The sequence below is a fragment of the Hypanus sabinus genome, chromosome 14 (assembly GCF_030144855.1).
Source record: "Hypanus sabinus isolate sHypSab1 chromosome 14, sHypSab1.hap1, whole genome shotgun sequence".
Taxonomy (NCBI): domain Eukaryota; kingdom Metazoa; phylum Chordata; class Chondrichthyes; order Myliobatiformes; family Dasyatidae; genus Hypanus; species Hypanus sabinus.
In genome coordinates this window covers 43,500,939-43,526,075 of record NC_082719.1, presented here as the reverse complement: position 1 = coordinate 43,526,075, position 25,137 = coordinate 43,500,939, and the positions used below count along the sequence as shown (strand labels likewise).

Below are 25,137 nucleotides of genomic sequence, written 5' to 3'. Positions count from 1 at the left end.
GATTGACCCTCTTGTCCTCTCCTTGCAGGTGGTATGTACCAGATCCAAATTATAACTGATCTCTGCATTAAAAGTGTTTTTTTTTCCATTATATCCTTTACCCTTCAGCTTTAATACATCCTCCAGTCCTGAAACCATCTGGTAATGGAAACCAACAAGTATTTTCCTCACATGTGTTTGCCTGACAATTTTTATCTTGCTGAACGATTAATTTGGAACAGTTTCGAAGACAATGCTTTGCTGGGATCCCACATGTTTATTTTAACTGTTAGAGAATTTCTTTGCAGGATCTGCGCCAGAGATCCAAATTACAGGGCTCATTCACACAGGCTGGTGTCATGTGCCCTTCATTTCATTATAGAATTAGTGATATGTGAGACACAAGTGACAAATTTAGAACATTTTCCTCACATTTATTTGTCAGTAATCATTTCCTTGTTCCCTACCAAGGATTGATGGTCATTTGTATTTTTTAAGATTTTATGAAGAAGCTTCCTTGGTGAATCTCTAATTATTCTGATATTTCAATTTCTAATATGTAATTTTACACTCAATTCAAGGTGAGTTCAGCTGCCTCAGCACTTCAGATTCTGCATAATTTTGTCTGTTGTGTGGCAGCAAGTGTACAAATTCCCAGTAGTGAATCACAATGTGCCTGACTCAATAAAAAATACATGTCTGGATGTGGCCTATGAACAGAAGTAGAACAATTATAGTTAGCTCTGCTCAAACTCTTAATGGCAAGAAATGGCTAATGTTCCCTTAGTCACAATTTCACAGGACATTCTATCTTAGTGTGCACATAGATTTTCTGCTGGTGTTCTGAATGAACTTGTTCACAGATATGCCCGTAATGGAGCACCTTCAGAGCAGACACAGTAGGGTAACAGGTCCAGCATGTCATCTAAAACTTTGACGAACTTCTGTAGATGTGTAGTGAAGAGTATGTTGACTGGTTGCATCATGACATTAGTAAGGTAATACTAATGCTCCTGAACAGTAGAGCCTACAAAAGTAGTGGATACAACCCAGGGTACAGGAGTATCAGGACCCATACCACCAGGTACAGAAGTAGTTATTATTTCTCAACAATCACGCTCTTGAACCAGAGGGGATAACTTCATCCTCCAATTACAGAATTGTTTTCACAATCTATGGAGTCACTTTCAAAGTCTCTTCATCTCATGCTCTCACAACTTACTGTTTATTTATTTCTTTGTATTTGCACAGTTTATTGATTCTTGCACATTGGTCGTTTGTCTGTCTTCATCGGTTCTATTGTGTTTCCTGTATTTACTGTGAATGCCTGTAAGAAAATGAATCTCGAGGTTGCGTATGGTGACACATATATGTACATTGATAATAAATTTACTTTGAACTTTGAGGCGTCTGGTTGGATTCCAGGAGGGCAGCAGGATCTTTCGTACACTTCCCAGCTCTCAGACTTGGAAATCTGCCCACTGAATGTGAGTCAGATTGATCTGGGACAATCAGGCTCTGATTGTTTGGGATACAAACATTTTACTTAAAAAGGTTGGTTGGTGATGGTGAGGGGTTTTGGGCAGTTGTCATTCTTGCCTCTACAGCTGGTGGTGTTAGAAAGGGTGCTGGCTCCCACCAGTGGAAGGCTGCACCCTAAACTATGCTGGGTCTATGGTGACTGACAGTGAGGTCACCTCACAATGGTGCTGTGAGTATTTATTGATGTGGAACATTTGTTTTCTCTTTGCACAGAATTTGATTATTTTGTATAACTCTGATGATTTAGACCATAAGACATTGGAGCAGAATTAGGCCATTCAGCCCATCGAGTTTACTCCGTCATTCAATCATGGCTAATCCCAGATCCCACTCAACTCCATACACCTCCCGTATCCTTTGCTGCCCTGACTGATCAGGAAACTATCAACTTCCACCTTAAATATACTCACTGACTTGGCCTCCACTGCAGTCTGTGGCAGAGCATTCCACAGATTCTCTACTCTCTAGCTAAAAAAATTCCTCCTTACACACAAAATGCTGGTGGAACACAGCAGGACAGGCAGCATCTATAGGGACAAGGGCTGGTGACATTTCGGGCTGAGACCCTTCATCAGGATTAGTCCTGACGAAGGGTCTCGGCCCGAAACGTCAACAGTGCTTGTCCCTATAGAAGCTGCCTGGCCTGCTGCGTTCCACCAGCATTTTGTGTGTGTTGCTTGAATTTCCAGCATCTGCAGATTTCCTCATGTTTGCTCTTTAAATTCCTCCTTACCTTTGTTTTAAAAGGTCACCCCTCAATTTTGAGGCTGTGCCCTCTAGTTCAGGATACCCCCACCATTGGAAACATCCTTTTCACATCCACCCTGTCTAGTCCTTTCAACATTCGGTAAGTTTCATTGAGATCATCCTGCACTATTCCAAATTCCAGTGAGTACAGGCCTAAAGCTGTCAAATGCTCCAGATATGTTAACCCCTTCATTCCCGAAATTATCATCTTGAATCTCCACTGGACTTTCTCCAATGAAAACACTTTCTGAGATATGGGACCCAAAACTGTTGACAATACCCCAAGTGCAGCCTGACTAAGCCTCAGCATTATCTCCTTGCTTTTATATTCTATTCCCCTTGAAAGAAATGCCAACATTGCATTCGCCTTCTTTACCACAGACTCAACCTTATGGGAGTCTTGCATGAGAACTCTCAATTCCCTCTACACCGCTGACATTTGAACCTTCTCCCCATTTAGATAATACTCTGCACTATTTTTCCTTTTACCAAAATATATTAATTTTTCCTAACACTGTATTCCATCTGCTCCTTTTTTGCCCATTCTTCCAATTTGTCTAAGTCCTGATGCAATCGCATTGCTTCCTAGCACTACCTACCTCTGCACCTAACTTTGTATCATCCGCAAACTTTGCCACAAAGCCATCAATTCCATTTATACTTAACATAGACTCATGTGATAAGTCTTACACACTTCTCTAGCTGATTGGGCATAACATTACAAAACATGTACATAGTATTGAAGAGAAGTACAGGTTTTTTGTGTACATAGAGTTTTATTGACAGATGTATGATACATACACACACATATATATGTATGTATATATTGAATACAGAATAAGAAGACTGTACAGTACAAATTTGTGTTCACAGTTTGATATGACAAAATGTCATTACTAAACTCCCATGGGACAATCAGAAATGTTGAAGAAATAGTAAAAAATATCTTAAAAATTTCACATCTTTAATTATACTGACTGCATACACTATTAAATGATTTAAATAAAGTTAACAAGACTTAATATAAACCCAGAATTACTCATTTAGTCTTAACTCTTGAAATATATTCCTATGTTGTTCTATATTTTCCAGCACAATTTACTGCTTAAGCTATTAGCAATAATCTGCTGGAGTATTCAAAAGCAGGCTTGCAGAGACACTGACCAGATGAAATAATCGTAGCCATGTAACAGTGGAATGCTTAAATCTCAAGTGAAAGTACATAATGGTGAAAACGGAGAATTATTTTTACAAATATGTGTAATAACAATGATTTGCAGAGAAATTTCACTGATCCCCACAAGAATTTGATTTAAAAAAAAACTACAGATCCTGAAAATCTGATATGAAGCAGAAAATACAAGAAACATTCACGAGGTTAGGTGGCATCCGTGGAAAGAGAAATAAAAGTTAACGTTTCTGGTTGAAATCCCTTTGCTGGACGCTATTTGGCCTACTGAGTGTTTGGCATTTTCAGTAAGAATTTATAATATTCTTTTGAAAATCGGAAGTCTTTTTCTAACAGAGTTAGCTTTTTTCTCTCACCAGCTTTACCTTCTGTTGCAGTCATCTGCACCAGTTGGCAATCTGGAGTACGTGGAGAAGTTTGAGGGCCTGTGAGGAAGAGGGCAGTATGAACAGGATTCTATGACTGCTACAATGATGATGAATTGCTTTCCCCACCATTCTGGTTGCCCATTGACGTTGGTAAAATCCATCCAATTTGATTGGGAGGGAGGGACATAATTAAGCCACCTTCTGTTTTGAATTCTTCACCCATGAATTATTTTGCTAATGATTAACTTTTTCTTGAATTCCTTTGAAACAAAAGCAGCAACTATTTAAAAAAAAATCAGTTGTCATGCAGAGATGAATTAATTTTCAGCATTCCCCTCATCCAGAAAAATGATGTTAAATTCATGGATCAGTGGAACTACTATAGAAAAATTAATTTAACTTCTAGTTAACCAAACAAATACCGCTGTACAACAGAAACAGTGCCTGTGTGCCACTATTAAAAGCTATTACATATTAAAATTAAGGAATATTTTTTCTGAAAAGTGTAGGATTGACAGCTACATACATTGCTTAATATCATCACTGTACACAGTATAAACCTGATTAACTCTTCACCTTACTCATGCTTGGATTGGTTCAGATCTCTTTTTATAATTGCCTCTCTATATGATTATGAAAATAAAAAAGAAAACCATATTTGTTACCACCTTGACTTTTAATTTCATCTGTTCAGGATCACTTTTATACCATCACAATAAGCTTCTCTAACTATTATCCCAAAACCAAATTCTAAACCAAAATGTATGTTCCCCTCAAAAAATAATAAAAATTCACATTTTAGATGTCTAAGATGAGAAGAATAGATTCAAACTGTGTATGCATCCAAATCCTCCTTCCCATCTCAGTCTATGACACAGCACATTATGTGCACTTCGTAGTCTTTTAAAACTCTTTCTGCTTTATTATTTATTTTTAAAGCAGAGAGGCAATTTATTTTTATATCTCCTCTCCAAAAAATACTCCCAGATTATTATTCATGTTGTGAACATTACCTGATTACACCCATTTTCAAGTGCATTTTATTTTAAATTCTTCAACATATCACCCACACAGCTTCCTTACAGGAAATAGTTCACTCTTTAATATGAAACATAGAATATGTATGACTACTGTCCATAAGGCAGGCCAGCTGCCACAAGGTGTTGTGCTCACATTTTTAAATTTTTAGCAACATTTTACCAAGTTATATGTGAACTACTGGTTTCTACTATTCTTGTCCTATTGCACAGAATGTAACATCTTGTGCCCCTGAAGCAGAGCGTTACCTGTAATTCTATTCCAGACAGACATTCCTATCAGCCATGACCTACTCTCAATCTACTGATTTGATCATCTAAACGTTTACTTCTTCTCTGCATCCACATGTTGGTTGAAATTATAAACACTATAGAGAGGGTAAAAATTCACCTCTGGTCACTTGCACTAACACAGATTTTAATCCAAAGGCACTATTATATTAGTGAAAACAACTAAAGATGAATATTGATCCCCTTGGATCTGATTTTCTATGTGGTGAAGTTCTGATCTTCCCTGTAGAAAGCTTAACTTTACCAAGATGATAAATTTAAAAACCCAATTTTCAACCAAAATGAAGTGAGAGAAAAAGAAACTACTCTAGCTCCAGTTCTGCCCCTGAACTGATTGGCTTGCTGTTGGGTTGCAGTCCATGGATCGAGATACCTCTATACTCTCCCTGAGTTATTTAATGATCAGTTAATGTTCACCTGCGACCATAGGATAGTGCAGGCCCACTTAATCATTGACAACTTCACAGCCATGTCCTTCCCTGAGAGCCACATGTACATCTGCTTTATTGTAGCAAGTTATTGATTTTGATTGCCAAAAGAAAGTCCTGCAACTTTTATTTTTTTCAGAGACAGATTGTTATCAGGAGCATCTGGGCTGGGATTAACTAACTCTGTACCAATTGGAGACTGACTTATTTACCTTCTTTTCTGGACTCAGTCAATGCTTTAAACAACATCGGAGGCCTGTATAAATGAATCCATTTCAAATTGCAAGAATATAATCTATGGAATATGGTAGATTGAATTGCATTAAATACATATTCCAATCTGCTGCAGGAGTCACAATGCATATCTTACAGGAAATGTTTTCCCAAATCATGGAGCTGAACTGAAACCTAGCATGCTGATAACTACTTATTTCAGTCTCTAAGTATAGGGAAATAATTCAAGATGTGTATTTTAAAAGCTAAGATTTATGGCTGAGGACGTCAGCAATGTGTGGCTTACAAACATATTTTCATAGGTAATTGAAACTTATCTTAATATGTCATAATGGTTTATCATTGTGTGTCTTGCTCATTTAAAAGTTTAAATGAAAAATATGCCAATCAATGTATTGGAAATGTTAGTAGTGATTAAATTTGATAAGCCATTCCAATTCAGCTAAAATTCTCTTCTCAAAATATGGAAGTAACAAGAAAAAATTGGATTTTAATACACTCCATTTTGAAATATTTTAGTGACTGTAACAGTAATGTTACACAGACCTGTCCTAGTGGTATGTAGAAAAACTAGTTTTGCCATTTATATGCTCAGAGTATTCAATTTGTTGACTGGCTACAATGAGTGCTCATAAAACTTTAACAACTACATGCAATGGTCCAATAGTAAAGAAACTTAACAAAGAGTTAACTAATTGATGTTGTTTGAAAAGCTTAATATTATTAACCCAATACCTTAAAATAATTAAGCAAGATATTACACATGTTGCAGTAAATGCCTTATTGGCAGATTGTATTTTCTTGCACTGATTTTCACAATTTTTCTTTTCAACAAATATACCTAATTTCTTTAGGATGTTCTGGGTTACAGTTTACAGGAATAGACCAAATGCTGTATTTGGTTAGTGCATTATGAAACCAGCAGTACATTCCACTGACCATAGGAATATGTCAGGAATAGCTGTACAATTAAAGATGTGTTATGCTGTTAGAATAACTAATAATAAGAACTAAAATCTTTGAGACATATATTGAAACAACCTCCTTTCTCACTCAGGTGACTAAAGAGTTGTGCTTGCTGATGTAAATTGATGTTTTGCCATTGTTCACAATTAGGTCAATATTGTTAAATTCAGTACGTGATTGCAAGACTTTTTGAATTATTTGGGTTATAAGGAAGAAAATTTTGGCAAATCAGTGTAAAATTTACTGGAAGTTTTACAAGTGACTGGTAGAGATTGAACATTTAGATTTTTTTTGTTATTTTTATCAATTTGTTCTGTGAACTTTTTCATTTGTGTTTACCCACTTTCTTATGTTGGTGAAAAGAAATCTGAAAAGTAAAAATATGTGATCCAATCAACAATGAAAAGGTAGAGGAGCATTACTATGTTCCTGAACCACTTGTTTATAACCTCAGGTGCAAAGGATTGACTTTTCTTCTTCTTCTTCCTTTATGAAATTTCAGAATCATTGTTGTAAGTCTTGAGAAAATGGTAATTGTGCCTTCTGACGGATGAAATTTCTGATAGCTTCACATGTGGGCCAATATGAAGAGAAGTTATTGCTGACGTATCTTTGGTGCTTAACTTCGTGAACTGGCTTGAGTTGATACTGAAATACAAATTTAACCACTGAATGGAGTTCACCTTCAACAAAAATACTGAAGAAATGTCACTGGATATTTGGCTACATGGCAATAAAGGTCATAGTGAGCAGATTTCCTCCAACGAAGACAGAAGAGATTTCTGCAGATGCTGGAATTTTTGAGCAACACGCTCAAAATACTGGAGGAACTCCGATTGTATCTTGAAGTCTTTTCTCCTTTCACAGTTGTTAGGGATTGAATTTTATGACGTCCTCCACCCTCACAGTAAAAATATTATAATTCGAAGCACAAACCAATCTCTGCACAATAAAGAGATAGCACTGACAATGTTTTTTGACAATATAATCCGCTTTAGATAGGATGTAGTTTTGGTGGAGGATATAGCAAAGAGCAGCATTCTATGGTGATGAAAGAATCTCTCTGGCAAGAACATTAAGGCCTATTAATCAGAAGAAATTCTGACAATTTCAATGAACTGATGAGGCGATAAAGTGGGGAATGTTACGCACTAATATAAAGTCATCCTTATTGTTAACCATGACTCCTGCACATAGCAAATGAGTTCTGTTTGTGTTTCAGGTGCTGAGAGCATGGAAGTGTTCATCTGTTGAAGGATTCAGCCCAGCTGAATCTTGGTTAAGAAAAATTATGTGAATAGTTTGCATCTGATCTGGATTACATTGTGAACAGTGAGAGACTCAGACCAGCATGTGACGCTTTCTGTGCAGGGCAAGGTGGTCTGAGCGAGAGAAGCTGCGGTCACAGTCAGGGCACTGGAAAGGTTTGATGCCTGTGTGCTTCCGGTAGTGCCTGGTCAACTCATCCGAGCGGGCAAACTTCCACGTGCATCCTTCCCAAGTACACTTGTAGGGTTTCTCACCTTCAGGAACATGGAAAAAATGTAAGTTCAGTCATAACACAGCATTTGAAGTCTAATTAAATTGTGGACATAATTTAATTTGATGTGTTTAAACTGTGGACAAAATGGAAGTAATGCCAGATCTACAAAACAATGTAAATGTGAATTAAGATAGTCTTTGACCCTGCAGTAATTTGGTTTAAGGATTATTCACTATTTCAGCTGATCCATTAAAACCCTGCAAACTCAGTAATACTTAAACGATTGAAAATGTTTCTTGAAAACAGAGACATTTGCAAAACAATGAATTGAACCCACTTATAGCTGAGTGAATTAACTGGCATTACCATCAATCTGTTAGAATGTATACTTTCACTTGGATCTATGAATGTAGAGCTTGATTTTAAAGTTCATTAAAATTAATTTGTTCTCCACTGGTGTTAGTATGTTCCAGGCAAACCAAGAAACCTTGCTAATAAATAATAAAATGGCATGCTAATGAAAAATTGCTAATGATAGATACAGAATAAACATTGTAATAAATTCAAAGAATGTAGGAAGTGGAACAAAATTTAATTCACTCACTTTAATTCAGAATGGGTCTCTTTTAAAATACCCTGACACAAAGCATACTAAAGTTTTGATTACGATAGTCCTTCTTATTATTACCTGTATGTGTCCGCCTATGTGCCTTGAGGTGTGAACTCTTTGTGTATACTTTATTACATCCCTCAAAGTCACATCTGTGTATACGACGTTTCCTTTGAGTATCTGGTGACTCAATAGGATGTGGTCTTCCAGCAGTATGTACGATAACTGAAGGAGTATGACTCCTGAAAAGAGAGAGAAACTTTGCATCACTTTTCAACTAATCACCTAACAGTAGATTATACACACAATGACAACACCAATCATTTATTTCCCCCTGCATCTTTTAGAAGGTCAAAACATGAAAACTCTAGAATGAACACTGATTTACGCTTCCCTCATTACACACGATGGATAGGTATGCCGTCTGTAAAAGTTCTTTTCTTTGTAATTCTCCTTAAGTGTTTATATTCATGGTTAGCTTCAAATTTGCATAGTCGTTGCCAATCATGTTATATTTTTAGTCACTTCATCTTGCACAATACAAATCACATTTCTCTCTCGTTATAGTTCAGCATTTAGTTGATATGTGCAAAAGATTTATTGGTGAGATATGATGAATAATGAAGATGCTTTTGATAACAAATTTTAAAAAAAGTAATAATTTTTGTGAAGCACAATAATCTTCAGCTTGAAGAAATATAATATTGTGATTACTCTTTTTTGAGATCTCCTGAGACCAAAGACTTTTGGTTAATCATTTCCCAGTGAGAATATGAGCAAAATCATGTCCGTTTAGAACAGTATGCACCTATAAAAAGTAACATTGTTTGGAATGAGCTGACCATTCCTGATTAGTTAGGAGCATCCGGATTGGCATCATTCTTCTTATAAAATGTACAGGAAACCCTCAAAATATGTTTCCCCACAGGAGCTTCTGAAGAAAATGGACGACTTTTAAGGTGGCCATATGCCTGATTATATGCATTCCCGACAGGGCAATCCCATCAGCCCACTCAGTCCCATTTCCCTTAATCTAGCCCTGTCAACCCCTCCACTGGAACACTACCTTCTTCTTCCCTGCAGCCCTATAATGGTGTATAGGGAACGCTATCATATTTTAAAGGACTTCTTACGATGTCAAAACATAACATAAGAAATAGGAGCAGGATTTGGCTATCTGGCCCGTTGAGCCTGCTCAGGCATGGCTGATCTGGCCATGGACTCATCTCCACCTACCTTCACATAACCCTTAATTCCCCTACTACGCAAAGATCTCTCCAACCTTGTCTTAGCTATATTTACTGAGGTAGCCTCCACTGCTTCATTGGGCAAAGAACTCCACAGATTCGCCACACTCTGGGAAAAGCAGTTCCTCCTCACCTCCATTCTAAATTTACTTTTCCTGGTTCTGGTCTCACCTACCAGTGGAAACAACTTTCCCGCCTTTATCTTATCTATCTCTTTCGTAATTTTATATGTTTCTAAAAGACCTCCTCTCATTCTTCTAGAGCCACATAGTTGAGGGAAAGCATGGGGTAGGGAAGACAAGAGGATCTCCCGGAAGTGTAACCACACCCATCAAGCAATCCACTGCTCGGATAGTGTACTGAGCCAGGAGAGGCACTACGTCAATGCAAAAACAAGCGATGATCAGTGTGGCAGGCCAGGCAACACTTAGATTTGAAGGCAAGCAACGTTAAACAAGATGGGGTATTTGGAATGTTGCTTTGAAGAAGAAAACTATTGGCATCATTTACTGCCTTCAAGATCATAAGGGTTCCTGACAGGATGGATATGAAGAATGTTTCATTTTGTGGGAGAAATTCAGAAATAAGGGTCATGGTTTAAAATATAAGGTTGGGTATATAAGATAGGGGTGAGTTGGATTTTTTTTCCCCACAATGGGCATGCATCTTTGGAATTCCGTTCTTCAAAGGATAGTGAAAGCAGATTCATAAGATAAAAGTGAATGAATTCTTTATAATCAAGAAGGAGAAATATTATTGTGGGAAGACAAGAATGGGTTTGCATTTAGACCAGCCACATCCTTATTGATTTGCAGAACAGGCTTGAAGGGCTGTGTGGTTTACTTTTGCTCCTAATGCTCATGTTTGTGTTTCGGTTTGAATGTAAATCCAGGTGAGGCAGACACAAGGAGTTTGTTGTTAATTCCTTTTACTCAAGGCATCTCATTCAGTAGAATGGGTTTGGCACCAGGAAGCTGCAGATGTCTTTCCTCTGCATGCCAAGGCAAGACAAGCAGAGGAGACATGCAAGCTGTGGGTTTGGGTCACAGATCAAAGAGGAGAGTTTGCGACAAGGGAACTCAGTGTGAAGAGCAGGGTTGGGGCATCAGTAATTAGTTGCGGTGAAAAGCTAAATACTGAGAATCACTGCAAAGCATCAGAGGGGATAGGTGCTACTGGGGCTTTGGGATGTGACGTGCTCAATTTCATGAAGGGATGATGGGTGTTGTTTCATTATTGTCATGAATACCAAGATAGAGTGAAAACACTTCTGTGTTAAGTGCCATCCTGGTGGATCATGGCATACATAAGTACTGAGAGTTAGTAAAAAGAAACCAACAAGCAGGAGTGTAGGAACTATAGAGAAAGTGCAATGCATGTAAACAAGCAAAGTGCAAGTCGGATTGATGTGATAGATATTCACTGTTCGTGGGCATTGTTTTTTTTTTACCAAGCTCACCTTTCTAAACATAGATGTGAGCTTCTGAAGATCAAAGTGTTGATTTTAAATCATTTAAACTTCCAGCCAAATGTAATTGTTTAGCTTCTGGTCATAAGTGGGAGCCAGACTTCAGTTCTTGATGTAAATGGCAAGCAGTAATTAGTTTGAAGCTGAAAACAGCTTAGAAAACAAACACATTGTCTATAGAGCTGACACTGGTTCGCAGCACCTGCTCTGCTGCTGAAGAGATACAGTATAAAACCAGCTTATTTAATTTGGCATGTTTCAAAACAGAAAGCACTGGGTAAGTTATTTAGTCCAAGGAAGCTTGCAGACCAGATGGAAAATATCACCTAATATATCAATAGCTGACCTGTTAATAAGTTAGGAAGTTCATGGAGCCAGCTTCACAGCATTGATTTTGGGAACCTGGGAACTCTATCACCAGAAACTTTTAAATCAGTTGTGTGAAAGGATTTCTGAAAGGAATATCACGTGTGTGAAACTACTCAAGTGACAAAGAAATAGCATAAATCAAGATAGTATTTTGGGCTTTTTAGGAATAATTAAGAAACACTAAGCAGCATAACAGAAACATGGGGTGAACTAGAATCCATTTCCCTGGTCTTCGATGTCTGCAATGGATGACTGGTTTGTCTGTGACTCTTTGGTATGTATTTTTAGCTTATAGGAATTATAACAGTGATTTGGAAATACCCTGTATTTTAGAAATGGTTTGTAATTTGGAATTATTTTATAAGATAGAAATCCTCTGTGAGTTTTAAATGTGTTTCAAGAATGTTGTTTGGATTTAAATGTGTCTGAAAAATAAAGAACTGTATTTAAACTACTTTTGTTAGTTGGAAGCATATCTTCCTTGGTGGGGGGGGGGGGGGGGGGACCCATGACTCAAAGAACGGGCATCAGCAGCTAAACTCACTGTGGAGGGTAAAATGGAAAGTGAACTAGTTACAGGAAAGGTAGTTACCATATAACCTCCCTTTAGTGAGAGCACTTGTGGCTATTTATATCCAATAGAGGTTAAGGTCTTTGCTTGAGTTTAGAACTACCTGGTCAGCAAACCCATTACCAATATATGGGAAGAACAATAATTCATCTTTAGCATATCAGAGGTCTGTTCAAGAGTCTGATGACAATGGGTCAGAAGGTATCCCTGAGTCTGATGGTGTGTGCTTTTGAATTTTTGTATTTTCTGTCCCGCGAGAAGGGAATGGCTGCATGTGATAAATTTTCAACTCAAAGAGCACTGGACATCACAGGCTGTTCAGGAACTCCACACTTGTTTGGGAACTGCTCCCTTACATTCCCTAAAGCAGGCCTTCACACTCTGCAAAGAGTGGTCTGTGAGTGCTGATGCCATACTGAGTTTCACAACCGTGATGTCCTGATTCAAGTTGTACACTGTTGATCATCGTGTAAGTGAAAAGACAAATTTTGCAATGAACCCAATCAATCCTAGATCACAGATTTTTACTGGAGTTTTCTAATTAATTCACATTATGTGGCGTAATGAGACAGAATTTCCAGAAATTGTTACTGACAGAAGAATATACAGCAACAATGTTTTATGGGAAAAGCTTAAGCATTGGAAATACTATTAGGAATTAATAGATCAGAGATCTCCCAATCCAGTGGTCTTAAGCTGAGAAATCTCACATATTTCCATTCACTTAGTTCTAGTTGTAAACATTTTTCCCACTCATTTGCCAATATCTAATAGTTTAGAAATACATTCAAGGAAATTTACTTTAATGTCATTCTAACAGAGAAACATGCATCTGCTCATTGGACAGGTTCTAGGTGGCTTAAATTTGTCCAATCATCATAAATATGGGGGAGAGTAGGACACGTATTTTCTAAAGTATTAACAGCACATAAAGAATCTTGTTAATACTGAAATACAAGAAAATATTGTATCAAATGGCTCACAGACGTGTTCCACAAACTACAATGAGAAAAATGAGCACAGACTAAGTGAGGGCAATAACACAAGGAGCTACCTCAACATTCACTCTCTGAAGAATGGGGTTCAACCAGTTAGTCAAGCCACAATATGGCATTGAAAAATAAAATTATGCAAATCATAAAATATACCAACAAATGTTGTTTGCTTGAATTTTCTGACTGTATTTCTAAACATTTTGAGTGACATATTTCAGCAGAGTTGTTCTTCAGCTATGTCATTTATGTCCTAAGAGATAAGAACTCATCCTGATGAAAATACTTTCATCTTTGTTTCTGTTACAAGTGTGTCAAGAATGTAATGAATTTGACATTATAGAACAAAGAACAATACAGCACAGTACAGGCCATTTGGCCCACAATGTTGTGCCGACCCTTAAACCCTGTTTCCCATATAAACCCCCACCTTAAATTCCTCCATATACCTGTCTAGTAGTCTCTTAAGCTTCACTAGTGTATCTGCCTCCACCACTGACTCAGGCAGTGCATTCCACGTACCAACCACTCTCTGAGTAAAAAACCTTCCTCTAATATCCCCCTTGAACTTTCCTCCCCTTACCTTAAAGCCATGTCCTCTTGTACTAAGCAGTGGTGCCCTGAGGAAGAGGCACTGGCTGTCCACTCTATCTATTCCTCTTAATATTTTGTATACCTCTATCATGTCTCCTCTCATCCTCTTTCTCTCCAGTGAGTAAAGCCCGAGCTCCCTTAATCTCTGAATGTAATGCATACTCTCTAAACCAGGCAGCATTCTGGTAAATCTCCTCTGTACCCTTTCCAGTGCTTCCACGTCCTTCCTATAGTGAGGCGACCAGAACTGGACACAATACCCCAAGTGTGGCCTAAGTGAAGTGAGTTTTATAGAGCTGCATCATTACCCCGTGACTCTTAAACTCTATCCCTCTACTAATGAAAGCTAACACTCCATAAGCTTTCTTAACTACTCTATCTACCTGTGAGGCAACTTTCAGGGATCTGTGGACATGTACCCCCAGATCCCTCTGCTCCTCCACACTCCTGCCATTTACTTTGTACTCTACCTTGGAGTTTGTCCTTCCAAAGTGTACCACCTCACACTTCTCCAGGTTGAACTCCATCCACCACTTCTCAGCCCACTACTGCATCCTATCAATGTCTCTCTGCAATCTTTGACAATCCTCTACACTATCCACAAAAGCACCAATCTTTGTGTCATCTGTAAACTTGTCAATCCACCCTTCTACCCCCACATCCAGGTTGTTAATAAAAATCACGAAAAGTAGAGGTCCCAGAACCGATCCTTGTGGGACACCGCTAGTCACAACCCTCCAATCTGAATGTACTCCCTCCACCATGACCCTCTGCTTTCTGCAGGCAAGCCAATTCTGAATCCACCTGGCCAATCTTCCCTGGATCCCATGCCTTCTGACTTTCTGAATAAGTCTACCGGGTGGAACCTTGTCAAATCCCTTACTGAAATCCATGTAGATCACATCCACTGCACTACCCTCATTTATATGCTGGTCACCTCCTCAAAGAACTCTATCAGGCTTATTAGACACGTTCTGCCCTTCACAAAGCTGACAGTGACACAGCACTACAAACTTTCTACTTCAAATACTGGCAGTGTAATTGTAGAACCATTGAAAAAATGTAGTTTCTCGGTAACAGTAACAGCTTATCTGCCTGCTGTTGTTGTTTTCCCTTGTGCTACCTTAATGCAGCGTTGTGGTAAAATGATCTGTATGGATGGCTCACCAAAGCTTTTCACTTTACTTCGGTACTTGTGACAATAAGAAGCCAATTTACCAATTTAATCAGTCCTATTTAAATGGGAAAGAACTGTTCTTGCCACATGACAACGAACAGTTTATTTCCAAAGAATAATAAGCCACTGAGAAACTGTTTAATGCAAAGTTGCAGAGTTCTGTGTTACAATTTGTGACTGTTGACTATTTCCTAGATGAAACATAAAATGCTCGATATACTCAGTGGACCAGAGAACATTTATGGCAATAATAACAAAACTGCAGATACGATCGGTCAGAAATAAAACCCAAAAATGCAAGAAGTGCTCAACACCCAAGACAGTTACTGCGGAAAAACAGAGATAACTAACCTTCCACTTCATCTGAACCTTCATCCGAACAACCATCTGTTTTCTCTTTCAACAGAAGTTGTGTGTTGAGCACTTACTATATTTTTGTTTTTATTTCAGACTTATCGCATCTGCAGTTTTGCATTTAGTTTTGAGTTGACTTTTTTCAGAAACTTTCAGCAAAGGTACTTTATAGTTACTACTAGGAATATACTTTCACCCCGCTAACTGTGCAGAGAGGTGAAAAGTTCATACCCATGGCATCAGAAGAAGCTTATCACTAAAACCTATCTTTCACAACTCTTGAGAAATGAGTGAATGCTTTTGCCTTTCCAGATTTGAGTATCACCATGACTCAAAGAGATTTTTATTGTTCTAGCATCATTGTCATCATCATCAAGTGCCATGTCGTATGACACAGGTGATTGTGGTCTGGACCATGATTGTTCTCGGCGAACTTTTTCTACAGAAGTGGTTTGCCATTGCCTTTTTATGGGCACTGTCTTTACAAGACGGGTGACCCCAGCCATTACCTGTACTCTTCAGAGATTGTCTGCCCGGTGTCAGTGGTCGCATAAACAGGACTTGTGAGATGCAGGTGGGGCTAAACTTGCACTGCACCTTGCCTTGCCTAGTGGTGACCTGCAGGCTAATGGAGGGAAGGAGTGCCTTACATTTCCTTTGGTGGAGACACATCTCCACAGCGCCACCCAAATTGTTCCCAAACCATTGTTATAAATGCCTTTCTGAAATATTGTGCTTTCTAAACGAATAACTATAACAGTTCTATATTACATTTATTTTCAGCATTATTTTGCACAAAAAAACTTCCAGACATTTATTGTAATATTGTGTGACAATATTTGAGGGACATTCCCCTTTTGAGAATTCCACTCTGTAGGACTGACCTCATTGAGTGAAAATTTTTGTCCATTATGTTTCGATATTGGCAGGGCAATGTATTTTTTCCCATAAAATATATAAAATCTTCCCCCATTTCCTCAACTGTCTTTAAAAGTTCAGAACTCTGGATTTTTACTGTAGGAGCCCCCCTCCGATCTGCTATTAAACATTTCCTGTTGTTTTGATACAGCCTGTAGGGTGTGGCTTCTCTCGAACATTGATGTCAACACCTAAAAGTAGTTTCAACTGTGGGCCCCACCCACAGGATGTCTGCTGCAGAGTCACCACTTCATAAGCAGATTTCCAAAGGCTTCGTTTGTTTATCCAGTCTAAAGCAAATAGGTGTTTAATTAGAAGGTGATCTGAAATTCACTTATCTGCTGAAAAGCTGCTGTGAGATTTTATGAGTGGGGTCTTTTAATAATGATCATGTTGCTAAAATTAACGTGGAAAGAAACTACAAATTTTTAAGTATGACCAATCACAGAGCTAATTAACAGCACTTTACCATCAATTAACATGTAAAGTTGCTGATTTATTCCAACCTTTATTTCGAGTAGACTACACACATGGAATGCCGGAAGAACTCAGCAGGCCAGGTAGCATCTATGGAAAAGAGTAAACAGTTGATGTTTAGGGTCAAGAGTCCTGATGAAAGGTCTTAGCCCGAAGCATCAACTTAGCTCGAATGTTTCCTCTTTTCCATAGATGTTGCCTGACCTGCTGAGTTCCTCCAGCATTTTGTGTGTGTTGCTTGGATTTCCAGCGTCTGCAGAATTTCTCTTTATTTAGATTAATTCTTTACAAAATATTGATGCTGAAACAAGATTATGCATGTTTAATTGCTGAGGGTGGATGTATATTTTAGACTACATGGTAACTCTTTTAAAAATAGCTGAGAAAGTGCCGAGCACAGTATGAAAGCTTCTTTTAGAGCAGAAACAAGTCACCATTAAAAAACAATATTAATGTGTAGGACATAAATCTAATGGTGACTATAGTATAACAGATGCAATACTTTCTTACTCTACAAGGAGACCTGAAGAGAGTTGGTTTTCACATTTCAGTTTGAAATTCCTTTATCCTGGGAAGGGTTTTTGATCAGAACTCTGTCCTCTTTCTGATGCTGCCTGATAAGTGATTTCATTTCAGATAGCTAGCATCTGTAGTTTTTAAAACTTTAATTCATAGGGTGTCAGTGTCTAATCTCCTCTACTTCTGTTTTAAACAATGAACCTACCAAAAACTCTATCCCAGCCCATGTTCTGTATTCATTGACCCACCTTGTCTCCCAATCTACCAGCACTTCAGTTCTTCAATACTTATTCTTGTTTTCAAATCCCCTCTTTTGCTCAAATAACTCCTTGAGATCTCTGACTTCCGTTGAGTCAGTAACTTTGTCTCTATTTGAGACCCTTCCACGGGACTGAAAACCAGTATAAAAAGGGAAGAGCAACAGGGTGGAGCAGGAGCTGGCAGGTGATGGGCCTTTTTAATTGTTTTCAACTGACAGCACAATACTGAGGGACCAGGCCTAAATGTGTAACCGACAGGAAGAGGGACGATTTCACTTCTGTTAAAGACTTTGTGGAATTACTGGGCCTTGAGCAAAGAATGGCCTGCTGGGGGAGTGCAGCAGGTCAGTCAGCTGGACGAAAATGGAAGCACTTACAGTGCTTTGCGCTGAGATTCTTTATTGGAACCGAAAGAGCAGAGGGGGAGATCGCTAGTTAAAAAGCAGAACCATGGAGCAGCAAGCGATAGTTTAATCCAGGTGAAGCTAGGTTAATTGGCAAATGGGATCAGGTGGGGGAAGAAAGGGCAGAGATAGCAACAGAGGTTGGGAGACAACAGTTGGCTGCAGGTTATGGAATCTGATCAAGGAATATGAGAATGTAACAACTTGCATTTTGAGAATTGCTGATCAGATTTTATCCAAGCAGTCTTATTTATCTCTAAATTAACAACTTACAGGTTCCACACCAAGCATGTTGGCTTGCAAGTCCAGTATCAACACCAAGTTTCTAAAACAATATTAATCACTTTGGGGAAAATTGTGCGGGTGGAGAGAGTTAGATATCACTGACTAGCCCTTAAAGGGTATTTAACTACTAAGCAAAATATAAAAATGGATCAATATTAGCGGAGGTAATCATGTTTTAGAACCCAAAACAGCTGATATTAAACTATAACAATTCCATTCAGCAACGTGTATGCATTGTTGGATTACAGAAATAAATATAGACCTGCTTTATTAGTTTACGTGGCACACAAGAAGCTGATGCACAATAATGTTCATAAACATCTCAGGATGGAAGCTTGTTTTTTTTGTAGTTTTCTAATCTAACCCAAGGCAGTGTCTGGGAACTACAATTAACCAACCTCCCGGTTCTGGGTTGGGTGGGGTGGTGTTAGTGGTCTTGAGCTTGTTACTTGCTAATTACCCACATGTGTCAATGAGGAAAGGATGAAGCCCAGTGAAAGTATTAACTATACTAAATAAACTCAGTCCACGTTCCATCTCAAGAATGTAAAATAGCAACGGACAAGAATACATTGGCTAAAACGTAGCTCAGAAGGGCGCTGGTGTCTTTGGACAAAAGAGGAGAGAATTTATCACCAGAAGGAGAATATTTTAGTATCTATTTAATTTTCTACTGAACTGAAGATTGTGAACTGCAGCTTGATACTCTACCACAGTGTAATATCTACATAGCAGTGTGATATTTTTCTGCACTATATCGACTTACAAAGCATCAACATAACATTCATATATTCCATAATTTATCATTTAAGCCTGACATACTCCATTAAATGTATGGGGTGTCCAGGGAGGGGTGGCACCTCTGGTGAAGGGGCTTGCTGTGTCCATTCTGGGGCAGTGGACACTTCGCTATTCCATGTGGCTCCAAGTCACTTTTTTACACGCAGCAGCGGCCGCGCCCGAGTACGCTGCTTCAACAGGCTGGCTAAAACAGGTGAGATCTACAGTGAGAGCCAATGGCCAGGAAGGCAGCAATGCAACACTCTGTGGAGAGTGAAGAGCGCAACAAGCCTCAGAAGATGTCATGGTCATCTATTGCAACCAATAGGTGACCTCAGTTTGTGATGCTTGTTGCAACACTGGCCCAGGACGTCTAAGGTCAAGAGAGTGGAACTGCCTTAGTGCAATGGCTTTTGCACTTTAAAAATTCTTCTGTACAGATTCCCTGTCATTGTTGGACAGAATGGGCAACTACCACTCCACTAATTAATGAAACCATAACTGGTTCTCTAATGAGCTGTCAGAATTCACCAATTCTGACATAAGTGTTTCAATCATGAACCTGGAGCTCTCAATGACTTGACGTTCTCTCCATTGGGACTAAAGATAAATTGTTTCCATTTCAGTTTCTTGATGAGGCCAATGTCGCACCCACAGAGGTGGTGAAGTGAGTGTGAGTGTGAGCTTGAAGGTGTGAGTGAGTGAATAGTTGCAAGGAGGTTCACTACTTCCATTATTTTCACTAGGCGTCTGTGTGCTTCTGGAAAAAAATGCATAATATTCATTGCCGGCAAACTCTTGGGAATAGGTATTCATAATCCCTCGAATGGGGAGAAAAATGGTATGTAACCAAAGCAGGAGGAAATGCTTTAAATTAAAATATAACTTAGTGTATCTTTACATCCTTCAAAAGAGCCATGAATGTCGGGGTGTGAATAGAGAGCAAACAGGCAAGTTATTTCCATGTGATACAGGACAGAGAGAAAAAATATCAGCATTTCCCTAACTTTAGTCTCTTCAAAAACAAACACAAAATTATAAAGCAAAACCTAACAAATAGATTTGAAACTGTAGTTGAGAAATAACAAAGGAAATCTCATAGCGTCTGTCTGAAATTTCACTTCCTGTTACTTTAAAATAGGTTATGTTTTAGCCCTTTTCATATCTCCAACAGGCCAATAGATTATAACAGCAATATGTTTATAATACAGAAATTGTGTTCCAAATGCCAGTTTAAAAAAAAAGTAGAAAAAGCAAAGGTAATTTATTAATCTGAATTTGCATTTAAAATAAATTTAGAAATAAAAATGGTATAATTAAATTATTAGTTGTCAGAATTCTTGATTGATTTACCATTTATAACTGTAGTGAGCCTCCGTTAGTCTCGATAGACCATGGATTCGCACCTTGGAAATTTTCCAGGGCGCAAGCCTGGGCAAGGTTTTTTTTATGGAAGACCTGCAGTTGCCCAAGCTGCAAGTCTCCCCTCTCCACGCCACCGATGTTGTCCAAGGGAAGGGCACTAGGACCCATACAGCTTGGCAACGGTGTTGTCGCAGAACAATGTGTGGTTAAGTGCCTTGCTCACTACACACTAAGTTTATAACTACACACTAAGGATAAAATAAACAGATAATATGATAAATCCATAGCTCAGAAGTATTTCAGATGATATACAAATAAATGATCTTTTAAAAAATTCAAACAGCTTTCTAAATCCTTTGATTCTCTTGAAGAGCTGGGATTGGCTTGCAAATAAATCACCAATAATTTTACCTGTTCAGTGATTGCTTAAATTGCTTTGCTGAAGATAATGTGGAAGAACATATGTGTCTCACTGCTTCGAAGATGGAAGTTTTTGGATCATAACATTTCAAAAACCTGAGCACAAACTGAAGTTCCCATGTAATGTGATGGATTACTCTACAGTCACAGACGCTGCCACTTGAATGAAATATTAAAGCAAGAAAGATCCTTTGGCATTACTCGAGATGGAGAAGGGGTGTAACTTCCTTTATCCCGGCCAATATTTACCTGTCAGTTAACATCACTAAAACTAAAACTGGTTACTACGGAGACAGAAGAGATTACACATGCTGCAGTCTGGAGTAAAAAGTGGTAGGTGTCAGATGGAAACAGGTAAGGGAAAGATGATGGACAGGAGATAGAAACAGTCAGGTGGATAAGTATTGTGGATAAAAATAGGTGGGTAAGTACTGTGGAAAAGGTGAACAAAGGCAAGGGTAATCTTGTACACAATCAGAAAAGTTCACCGATGCCTTTACTTTCTGAGGAGGCTGAAGGGAGCTGGATTACGCACATCCGTACTCACGTTATTCTACAGATGCACAGTCAAGAGCATTCGAACAAGCTGCATCACTGCATGGTACTGAAACTGGACTCTGGTGGGCAGAAAGGCTCTACAATGGGTAGTCAAAATAACCCTACATATCTACCAGCACCGGTCTACCCGCCATCAAAGAGGTATAAACAGAAAGGTTCCAGAAAAGGGCCAGTAACATCATGAAGGATGTCACCCACCCTGTTCATTGACTGTTTTCCCCACTCCCATCAGGGAGAAGGCAACATTGCATCCATACCAGGACCACATGACTGGAAAAACAGGTACTTTCCCCAAGCAGTAAGGCTGATCAATACACCCACTAACCCACCACTCCACATCTTCAGCCACCACTAACTTATCATTTCCTATCATTCACCTTGTGTACAGACAGTCCTGTGGCTAACATTCCTTTATGGAAATACAGTCAGTATATAAGCTAACTTATGTATTTATATTTGTTGTGCTTTTTAAATTATTATTTTGTTCCTTATCTTACGTTTTTTTTGTGGTGGATCTGGAGTAACAATTGATTGTTCTTTTTTATACTTGAAATGGCATTGAACAATCTTGAATCTTCAATTTTGAGATAGAAAGATCCAGAAAAGGAAGAGAAGTGCCAAGACATTGTCCAGATGAATTTAATGGCAGGGTGGATCTAGACAGCAAAGGTGATAAAATTGACAAGTTCTGCAGGAGTGCAAGATGTAGCACCAATGCAGTCATCAATTTAGTGAAGAAAGACTTGGGAAGGATTGCCGTAGTACATTTGGAATAAAGACTGTTCCACATAGTCAACGAAAAAGTGTCGCTGGGGCTAATGGTTACATCCTTAATTTATAGGAAGTGAAGGAGAAGTTGTTGAGGGTAAGAACAAGCTTTTGCCAGACAAATGAGTGTGTTTATGAAGAGGAACTGGTTGGGTTTTGGAGGTTGCTATCGTACTGTGTGCGGAGGATTGTTGTGCATGAATTGATGGTTGTATTTCCTCCATGATAATGCTGTCTGAACTTAAATAATTGGTAAAGCACCGGGAAGCCATGAAGAGGATAAAGAATAGTGTCTATAAACGTAAGCAGTTCTTTTAATAAGTCAAACTCTAGGAAATGGTTTCATCACAATATTTGATTTAAAACGCTATGGTTCTACTGAATTCATACAAGAATCTTCTTCTGAGAGTTTTTCTTACACTGACCAATTTGCAAGGTTTTGTTATCCTTTTTGAAAGCAGTAACCTTCCTGTGGTGTAGAGACCTACTTTCATGACAGGCAAACAACTTCTGCATTGGTGATGAGAAAGGCTGGTGGGATGGCTCTGAGAGATAATACTTTGCTGGTGAGCAACAGAATTAGGAACAAAGGGTAGGGGAGAAAGCAGCTCCCCTTCAATCATCTCCTCATTTCACTCTCTAAAGTTACTCACTGTAGTTATTAGCCTTCGTATTTTAATGCAGCTAAATAAATGCTGAGCGGAGGTGCATACTTACTCGTGCGACGGGACTGGCTGAATGGGACTGACAACTGAAGACGACACCTCGTTGATGCAGTTATCTAACAGTTCATACTCCTGCTTGTGATTCATTGCTTTCATCACCATATCTCTTTGATCATCTGAGTCGAAGATCTGAACTAGTCACAGAGAAAGAATGAACAGTCAACACATGATAACACTTTACCTGTAAAGATCAAACTACCTTAACCTTTGAAATCAGGCAGCATCCTCCTCCGATCTCGCTTACTCTTATTTTTGTTTTTTTTTTCCAAAATCTAATATTCAAAAATATATGACTTTTTAATGTTATTAGAAAAAAATTTAAATCTGTATAATAAGAAAATGTTTTCCAATTCCACTGGTTTAATAAATGTAGGCTTATTATTCTGCATATATTTTAATCTTTAAATAAGCTACAGCCCAGCGCCCCACTGTTGAGCAGCGAACTCCACACAGAGGTCAGGATTGAACTGAGGTCATCGGAGTTGTGAGGCAACAATATTAAATATTGTACCACCTCTGGGACCTGTGCTATCACTTTCTGATCAGAGTCTCCGGGAAAGAAGTGTTTATGTATGCATACGCATGAAGTTCTATGTATTCGATGAGAATGGACTGCTGCTCTTCACTATCAGACCTGACAGGTGAAAGGTTGATGAGTGCGGGCAATGCACGGAAGTGAATCCCAGCAAGGAGTTAATACTGTCAAGAAAAAAAGGATGTAGACAGGAAAAGGTCAGAGATATATTAAGTGAAGAAATGCCAGCTGCACAAGATGCCCCAGGCTTTTGAAATGGAATAAGATGGTGAATAAATAAATGAGACAAGATGGCACAAGGTAACTGATGAAAATATTTCATGGGTCTCCATGATGCTCACCTTCAGAAACAGCTCTGACCTGAAAGCATAACAAATGTGGAAAGGAACGTGATAATGAACTACTGTACATCAGGACTCCAATGCACAATGTTAATAAGCTGTGAGTGTGGATTGCACCTCAGGTTCTTGAGCAATTGGATTTGGTTAGCAAAAAAAAAGATTGGAAGTAAAATAGTTTGAGAAAACTAACCATAATGTTGTTGGATTGTGTACAGTTCTGGTCACTGAATTATAGGAAAGATGTCAACAAAATAAAGAGAGTACAGAGGAAATTTACTAGAATGTTACCTGGGTTTCAGCTCCTGAGTTACAGATAAAGGTTGAACAAGTTAGGTCTTTATTCTTTGGCGTGTAGAAGGTTGAGGGGGGACTTGATAGAGGTATTTAAAATTATGAGGGGGATAGATAGAGTTGACGTGGATAGGCTTTTTCCATTGAGAGTAGGGGAGATTCAAACAAGAGGACATGAGTTGTAAGTTAAGGGGCAAAAGTTTAGGGGTAACATGAGGGGGAACTTCTTTACTCAGAGAGTGGTAGCTGTGTGGAACGAGCTTCCGGTAGAAGTGGTAGAGGCAGGTTCGATTTTGTCATTTAAAAAAAATTGGATAGGTATACGGACAGGAAAGGAATGGAGGGTTATGGGCTGAGTGCAGGTAGGTGGAACTAGGTGAGAGTAAGCGTTCAGCATGGACAAGATGGTTTGTTTCCGTGCTGTAATTGTTATATGGATTGTTTAATATCTCAGATAATTAGTTCGGCACAATGCTGTGATCTGATTCCATGCTGGTCTGCTCTATGTTTCCGGGGGTTTACTACCGTGGTGACTTGTAACTTCCGCCCTTGCAAGTTATTCTTATTTACCTCCTCTTGAATGTCTACAAAACTGCGGATGCTGCTGCCTAGGGAGATATCGGGGACCAGGTATCGCACACTGCATCGGAAAACCTAATGAGGGAGAAGAAATTTAAACGTGAGCAAATACACAAACAAATTGAAGCACAATCCACATTCTTCTTACAATGTCCATGGGTTAGGTTTTGTGTGAGACGCTGGCAGCTCCATTTGGAAGCGCCAGCAGTTCCCTGCAGGTGTCATCAAGCTGGGGATTTCAAAGCCTATCTGTGAGAAAGTGGAGC

At 38.7% G+C, this 25,137-nt stretch overlaps 1 protein-coding gene across 4 annotated transcripts in view; it reads right to left on the bottom strand.

The window, feature by feature from the left end:
• Positions 1-4,543: 4,543 nt before the first annotated feature.
• Positions 4,544-25,137, bottom strand: part of LOC132404687 (Krueppel-like factor 3) — an 83,009-nt gene continuing 62,415 nt past the window's right edge. For all 4 annotated transcript variants that reach the window (XM_059989032.1, XM_059989031.1, XM_059989030.1 and 1 more), the window contains 4 exons: positions 24,863-24,946; positions 23,118-23,259; positions 8,953-9,116; positions 4,544-8,304 (listed from right to left, as the gene is read on the bottom strand). In XM_059989032.1, coding sequence (XP_059845015.1) covers positions 8,123-8,304; positions 8,953-9,116; positions 23,118-23,259; positions 24,863-24,946 — 572 coding nt within the window. In that variant the 3' untranslated portion in view covers positions 4,544-8,122. The remainder of the gene's footprint in view (positions 8,305-8,952; positions 9,117-23,117; positions 23,260-24,862; positions 24,947-25,137) is intronic.